The sequence below is a fragment of the Cryptotermes secundus genome, unplaced genomic scaffold (assembly GCF_002891405.2).
Source record: "Cryptotermes secundus unplaced genomic scaffold, Csec_1.0 scaffold381, whole genome shotgun sequence".
Taxonomy (NCBI): domain Eukaryota; kingdom Metazoa; phylum Arthropoda; class Insecta; order Blattodea; family Kalotermitidae; genus Cryptotermes; species Cryptotermes secundus.
In genome coordinates this window covers 293,661-302,300 of record NW_019731574.1, presented here as the reverse complement: position 1 = coordinate 302,300, position 8,640 = coordinate 293,661, and the positions used below count along the sequence as shown (strand labels likewise).

Sequence of the window (8,640 nt, the reverse complement as noted above, 5' to 3'; positions counted from 1 at the left end):
GATATATATAGATATATATATATATATATTGTCGCGTGTTTCGTAGGCAACGCGGCAAGAAGATTGACGCGGGTCTCGGATTTGGCGACTATGCTTATTGGCCAACCTCTTGCAGACTTATAAGTACAATTATCATCCACAGTTTCAGTATCACAATTACTGCTTCTGCTAGAGTCGAAGCCTAACTGAAGACTGACTACTCTTCTAAGGCCAAATGCAAATTGAACTCGTCTCTTGTTGAAGATGGAGTTTTACAAATTGCACGCGGACTCAATAGGGAACACCACGTCGAAAGGTTCATTCCGCTCGCTGCTATCGAAACGTTGCTTCAACAATTCGTTTGTAACGGTGAAAACGCCACTGTTAGGAACTGCTAGCGTTCTGATTCCTAGCCGTTGTCGTGGGAATCAACTCTGATCTCAACCGTTCCGGATTTCTGGCAGCACGTCACGATATATATATATATATATATATTGTCAGGTGTTATGGTGACTGTTATACGGGGTTTGGAGTGGATGATCGGATTTATTTCACTTATACACTCAACTCATAATTATAAGTAATACAGCGCTACTGCTAATCTCAATAACTTACAGTTCACTGCTGCAGACACTAGTGTCTTCAGCCTGTAAAACTCTCCACTAGCTGTTTCCTGGCAACGGATTCTAACACAAGAACTTTAACAGTGATACTGAATGACACACTCCAAACATCGCAGTAACATAGCACATGCAGTCTTATCTTCACAGCCAGACTTTCAACTAAATTGAACTGCACTCTGCAAGTCCAATGCCTCAGTTCCATTACTCGATTCCTCAGCGTCTTGACATTTTCTTAACTACATGGAATGCCCGTAAGTTTTTGTCTAACACCAAAGATGTTATAGCATAAATATACATAAATTACATCGCCCTCCATCACAACAAACCTCTAAACTTGTAACAAATAGGATTTCTCTATTAATAGTTTCAGTTAATCGTTGATTTCAACGGGCCGTTATCTAGTAACAGTACAATTTATATCCACTTATGAAAGGCTTTCGTATAGTGTATAACGATTCTGTTCAAATTCGTATAATTCGATGATCATAAAACAGGCAAATAATAATTAAATTAGCAATCAATTTCATTAAAATAATATTTATACGAAAATTGATTCACTTATATATTTTCCAAACGTAATATAAATTACAGACATAATCTCTAATTTTCAGGTAAAGTTTACGTAACACAGACCTCACATTATGTAACGACCAGAAGAGATCGTCTGGTAAACTGATAATGTTGCATATAGATTGCAGTTACATGTATACAGGGGAGTTTGTGGGGAGGAAAACGCTGATATAACCACTACATGTTTCAGGTTCACCACTATACAAACATAATGCGAAAGAAACTCATTTAGTTCTGTACGACCAGTCAAGCCATCACATTATTGATGTGTTTATTATAATCTGTATTTCAAAGCCATTTTAAAATTGCATTCACGAACGGTACATCGTATTAAGTACATAAACTAGACAAAAATTGTTTCGTGCTGTCGAGTATGATGAGGTGATTAGCTGTTTACATGTGATTCAATCAGCCGCGGAGCACATAAGCCTCACCTGGAAGCGGAGATCAAGTTTATATTGGGTCCAGAATTGTAGTGTGCAGGCCCGCTCTTCCAGGACCCACAGTCAGAGAGCATGTACTTGCTCCTCAGGATGAGAGGTTACCTTGGAAACTTAGTGCGCACCGTGACAACCATCTTCCCGTGGCTATTTCTAAATATTTGTGACGATGGTATATTAATGCAGTTATTGATTTTTAGACATTCTCTTTTCCCTTCGTCCCGTTTTGTTTAAAAACAACAATTTTATCGATTGGACCCAACTTTGTATATCTTTACCTGAGGACGAAGACAAGAGTCCGCTCTCCGAAACGCTCTGTTTTAAACAGAAAACTGGATAATGTATAATGTCCAAAAAGTCAAGAATTGTTCAAATTTTGTTTTGGATGCTTATTTTTCTTCCCCCCTCTTGCTCCCACTTTGGGGCACAGGGCTGATTTCTCAGTTCCATGATCATTTTACAGACTGTAGGACTCCTTGGACGAGTGATCAGTACGTCGCAAGGCCTCTACCTAAACACAGGACAACACAAACACAGAATAAACACATACACAAACTAAATATCCATGTTTTGTGTGGGATTCGAACTCACGATCCCAGCTTCCGAGCAAGAGAAGATGGTCTACACCTTAGACCCCTCGGCTACCGTGACCGGCGTTGCTTAAGTTGGGCTTTCAAAATTACCTAACGTTAAAGTTCATTCTGGTCTGAATCATTCATACAAATGTATTCAGGGTCGAAGTGAGAATGGTGGGTGGGTGTTCGTGCACACATAATTACATTTTGATCGAAGAGACTCACGAGGGGAAAGGGATGCCGGGTCAGTGTCTGTGGGGGGAGGAATATGTAAATTTGGGGGTCCAAGGAGTGTACTAAGAATATAAAATTTCGCAACTGTTTTTTTTTTCAAGTTGTCATCCATCCAAGTGCCCATCATATTTACTGCTGTAGGAAATCGAACCCAGATTCCTCTGCTCTCCAGCCCAAAGCAAAGGCCTCATACCTATAGTTGATAGGAAAGCGTCTTTATTACATCTTGGAACCGATCGATTGTATGAAGACCATTGAATCGTATAGCTACCCTCATCCCTGTAGAATGCACTGTTAGACCAGTAAACTCGTGTTACACAAGTATATTCCTCCCTCACCCTGAATCTAACACAGCCTCCCAGTTTTCTTTCCCCAAGTTCTGAAGCTCTGTGCCTTCGCAATAGATTTCCGCTATTTCGTGTCCGGAAACAGCCCATTTATTACTATATTTTTCCTCTTCTTTCCAGTAAATCAGATCTTATATATACAAAAAACAATTTGGCATAGTGACAGTAGAAAAATATTCATGTTATACTTGCACAATATTTGCCATCTTGGATTTATATTACACTTTAGTGAAGTTGTGTACATGAGATGTCTTCTGACGTGTGACTTCCGCTGCTGTGTGTCTGTGTGTTAACTTCTACTTTTTTTTTAAGAAAATATTTCTCTTGGCTTATTGCACTGTTATGGGGTAAAAGTTTTGCTTTCTTTACAGTCTACATATTCTTGACAATGATGTTATGCCTCGTTTAACGCATTTTAGACATCATTTGCTGCTTTATGTTTTCTGTTTTCAAGGGAGAATAGAGAAGAGCTTTCTCTATATAAAATGACCAAACAAATCTCTAGAGATGACGTTCTTGGAGTATTAGGGGATGCTGAGGAGGGGCGGAGGGTGTTGATGATAGTTTTGTTTCGTGGTCGTTAGTTAGCAAACGATTTGTATGTCTCCTGTTTTATTAGCCTACGTCTCTACACGAAGTTCATAAAATGAACGCATAATAATTAAGTCCGTCTGCACGCATACTCAATCTCCGAGCATACTCTGAAACTTCAACATTAGTCAGAATCCCTATTACTATCATCATTATCATCATGTTATCCCTACCATCATCGTCATGACTATCATCACGTTGCAGGATGTCTTGTCCACAGAAATTAAATTAAATGCAATATTATAGGATCCTCAAGATGCGCACTGTTCTCATCATGGTCGTCTTCTGCAGGTCTTCTCTGAGTATTTGCCGGTGATACATTCTAATGTTTCTGACATGAATGTCATAGGTTCCCAGTCGAACACGTGATTAATGGCGTCACTTCCACATTCCGCATGCGCTGTGTATCACTAAATAGATCTTCACATTTCAACACTTTTCGCCATTATTATTATTATTATTATTATTATTATTATTATTATTATTATTATTATTATTTTTATTGAGGCACGCGATAGCGTAGTTGGTTGAGGTACTATGATACAAGTTGGAAGGTCGTGGGGTCGAATCCCGATGCAATCACTGGATTTTTCAATTTACCTAATGCTTCCAGCTGCACTATGGTCCTGGGCTCAACTCAGCCTCTAACAAAAATGAGTACCAGGAATCTTCTTGGGGGTAAAGGGCGGCCGGTGTGTAAGGCTGAGAACCTCACCGCTATCTGTGAGCCGATTGTCTAGAAAATTTGGGAACCTCGACCTCTCACACCCTTATGGGCTTTCGCGCCTTGTTACATGGATACCTTTACTTTTTATTGTTGTAATTATTATTATTATTATTATTATTATTATTATTAGCAGTAGTAGTAGTGGTAGTAGTAGTATCATCATTCGGATAATTTGTTTTTAATAAATATTTTTATTGGCACAAAATGTTGCCCCTCTGCCCTCGAAACCGTCGGCGTTCATGTTCCTGCCCGCAACATACGTAACTGAACCTCGATCAGTTGACCCTCCAGCCACTGCCCTTCAGCTAATTGTGTTTCTGTTGCAAATGCAATTAGCAAATCTACAGATGTCTTTATAATCTCGGGTTTAAATACAAAGAACCTCAACTGATTGTTTTTCTTTGTTTTTGTTTGATCTGTCTTTGTGTTTTCATACTGCCCTTGTTGATTTTGTCGTTTATATTCTTGACGATTTTATAAATAGCCACCGGTTGTTGAGCGCAGCATGTAAATAAATAAAATAATTATTATTTACATTATGAAATTCTTTATACCCCACACGTGAGATACTAAAAGCTGATAAAATTTATTATTAATATTTGAATATCGCCAAGAGCCCCAATGAATCATTTTCACTGGTCATGAGTCTGCGCAACACTGACCTCTATATGTACGGCTTTAGTCATACAAACCAACAGGGCCCAAGGCAGACAATCTTTTGAACTTTCTTCGGTATGGTAAAATAAGTTTAAATTCAGAATGACACCCGTTTCGGCCAAAGAAAACAGAGGAGGAACATGGAAACATTCCATCTTTCTGATGTTTAATGGTTTGTAAACGGCGCATCGCGTCGCGTCGTGTTGGGTTGTTACGTCAATAGGAATAAACGACCTTCGGAAAACGAGACGCCAAGAGAACTATACCCAGCCAATATACAAAGGCTGAGCTCTTTCCATCCGCCATCTTGATTCCTGTACACCTAGTTAGGAACATGAAACAAATCATGACATTAATATTCAACAGGAAACGACTAACGTGAACTGTAATATAAATTGTATAGACTTTCCTATGTGTCTGAATTACATTTGTGTTATGAATCATATAGAAGAAGTGCTATAGTTATTCTATGACATTCTGATTCCAAAAGAAGTACAGATGGGCAGGAGGAGACTGGAAGCTGTAAGACATGTCACAAGGGCAAATGTGGTATTCCTCGTAACATAAAGGAATCTTCTCTTCTCATATTTCCCACAAGACTGAAACGTGCTTTACGAGATATGAGTCTCCCATAAAGGACTCAAGATTACGGTCTCCAGTGATCTAACGCCGTATAATTTGGTACATAAACATCTATTTATCAAACTATATGTCGTCACATTTTACAAGACGGTATGTCTGCTAGAGAACACGCGGTCTCTTGCCAGAAGACTGTAATTTTAAATTTGTTGTGGCGTATAGACGCTTTACTAAGTAGTGATTCTGTAAACAACGGCCGGTGCTAGGTAACGCTCACAACATACCCACATGTACAAAACAATAGAAGAGTTCTGTTTTCTGTTGGTCCGTGCCGAAGGGGTTATAGGCGAGACAAAGTTTATAAAGGCGACGATAAGGGAAGTCTAAAATCTGAGACAGTACAATATGGTTGCGACTCCCAAGGGACTTTGACCCCAGAAAAATTGCGCTGGGAAGGGTATATACTATATACAAAAGACAGACCCGTCCTTTCGTCAGAGAGGGCGCCCCACAAAAACAAGACCATAACTGCCAAACAGTAATAAATATCTGGTCATGAGCCCCAGATGGGACTCGACATCAAGATTTACTGACTGACTGGCTGATTGATCGTCAGTCGCAATGTGACTTTGACTTTAGTTTACTTCAGTTGTGAAATGGTGGTCAACCGCCAATGGCGTGAGCGCGGGAGCTGAAGAATCTCCATTGTTAGAAGCCGTTGCCAGAGAACGGATAGTTAAGACATAGAAAGCTGGTAAAGGCTTAGCGAGTGCTGTGGTAATTTGTGAACTGTGGAGATTAGAAATACTGGTGTAAGTGCTTATGATTCAGAGTGGTGTGTGTTAAGTGGTCAATAAATCCTTTCACCAATCCATGCTCCATCAATAGTCACATATCTAAGTCGTGGCAATACTGTCCCTGGGGATAAACGGCAGGGGCGTGGCCCTGAAAAGTCATCTCCATCTACAGCCGAAGTTAAGAATGGTAGAACAATGCCTACACTCAGCCATACGTTGCCATGACACGGTGCTTAATTATTTAAGTCAAGGGATAAATCTTGGGCATGCGGTAGCATAGTTGATTGAGGCACTATGCTACAAGCCGGAAGGTCGCGGGTTCAAATCCCGATGAGGTCATTGAATTTTTTTTTAAGTTTATCTAATCTTTCCAGCCGCAATATGGCCCTGGGGTCGATTTAGCCTTTAACAGAAATGGGTATCAGGAATATTCTTGGAATATTCTATATTCTTGAGGCTAAAAGGCGGCCGGAGAGTAAGGCTGACAACCTTGCCGCCACCTACGAGCCGATTGTCTAGAAAATGTCGGAAACTCCACATCTCAACCAAATGGGCCTCCGCGGCCTGTTACAGGGATACCTTTACTTTACTTTAAGGAATAAATTTACCTTTCACCTTCCATTACATCTATACACAAGAGGGCGTGCCGGGATGTTATCTGTTATTTTAACATTCCCACACCGTTGCACCTATTTCTATCAAATTTCCTATGACGATAGAGAAATTGCCTGGATCAGGAGGGGAAACCTAAAAAAATTTGGAAATCCCCCCTGAATATTTCTAAGTGTTGATACAGAACAATTGACCATAGCGTATTGAGGCTTGCTGCATTCAACTGAGCTTGGGAAGGGGGTGGGGGAAGGGTATACGTCCTCTATACGTCTGTTACAGTATTTACGACACGTATCTTTCAATTTTCCAAAAATAAAGGCATATTTTTAAAAATTCGCAAACAGGAGAGGAATTAATAGCCATGAAGTAGTCGATTTGCATAAAATTCTATTACTTTACATTAATACAGTTTAAAAAAACATATTTTTCAAAATCTATTACTCCGTGGCATGTAGTCCGCAAGCGAAACATACCGACCGAGCGACCGCCGCTTGTCGGCGAGGTTAGTGAGATCTTTAGTGGAGAGATGGTGTCGCGTGATCAGCGCAACGGATACCCAAGGCTATTAATCTAGGTTTTCTAGACCGGACAGGAGAGATCAGTAATAGTGATTAAGATTGTCCCTGTCTCGTGGGAGTATTGATGTGTCGCTTTTGTTCGCAGGTTAAAGTGTGGTTCCAGAACAGACGAACCAAACACAAACGGATGCAGCAAGAAGAGGAGGCCAAGGCTCAGCAAGCGGCTGCAGCCAGCAACAAGAACAGCCATCACGTCACGAAGTGGAAACAGGAGACTCAGGGACAAGGGACGGACGAGAACAGCCGGCAGCAGACGGCAGCTGCGCAGTACAACAGCAGCGGCAGGGACCACCACAATCACCATCAGGACGCTAGGGACGTGGACAGCTGCAGCTCGGGTTCCGAGACCTGAGTACCCAGACATGTCCTTGGATTCTTCACTCAGACAGCGAGAGAAGTTTCGGTGATTCACAGGCCGACAGTTGGTCAGGGATCTTTGCGAACCTACAATTGTTAGCAGGTCCTCTGTCCGGGGATGGAGTCAAATGTTACGAACTGTTTTTGTGAACGTTACAAAGACAGGGATCTCTGAAAATATTAGTCACGAATGTTTTCAGTGTCAGAGCAAGACACTGTGATACTTTAAAGTATAGACAAGTTTACGAAAAACAAAATATTGTACAAACCAACTGTGACGGAGATGTTTTAAGTCACAGTTTCTGATGACTGAATAATTTTGTTCTGAGGCAGGCCAGACAAAATTATAAATGTTCTTTGTTTGAACTGTTTGTTATCAGTAAGGATTCTAAATATATGATGTCACTAATTTCAGTTTATAATATCATGGAAACATTCTACACAAAGTACCTAAGACTTATGCACAGGTGTTCCAAGGTTCGAAGTATTTACGGTGTTACAAGGAACCTTCTTCGGACATGAAGAGCAGGGCCTATAGGGTTATGAAGTTTTATCGCATAAGAGTATTAAACTTTCCCAACACGACATCAAATCAACTGGAAAGAATGCAGATATATCGGAGCCGCATATGAAAACTTTCATTATGTTTTGGAACCCAAAACGGACGTTGAGTGGATGGAATGGTGAGCATGCACACCATTTTACGCGGCAGACATTCTTTAAATTTAATCCTTTCATGAGGAAGGGGATGACTGATACTTTTCAAGAGCTCATGCGTCTTACAAGCCATAATTTCGTCTCGCCTGTTCTAGGATATTAAAAATATAGTCTATTCAGGAAAATACTTCACAGGTCTCTTTAGGGTTTTATATGGAGTTAAGAATAGGCATATTAAAACACTTCATTCATCTGTAATCTGGCAAGACGACAGGTCCACAGTCTCTTCCAAAACGGTTCCTCCATTTGATGAGATC

General features: G+C 40.4%; 1 protein-coding gene across 1 annotated transcript in view; it reads left to right on the top strand.

Annotated features, from left to right (window-relative positions):
- LOC111867129 (homeotic protein empty spiracles) overlaps positions 1–8,075 on the top strand; it is a 68,516-nt gene extending 60,441 nt beyond the window's left edge. Inside the window, exon 3 of the mRNA XM_023856666.2 lies at positions 7,395–8,075. Coding sequence (XP_023712434.1) covers positions 7,395–7,661 — 267 coding nt within the window. The 3' untranslated portion in view covers positions 7,662–8,075. The remainder of the gene's footprint in view (positions 1–7,394) is intronic.
- The last annotated feature ends 565 nt before the right edge of the window (positions 8,076–8,640 follow it).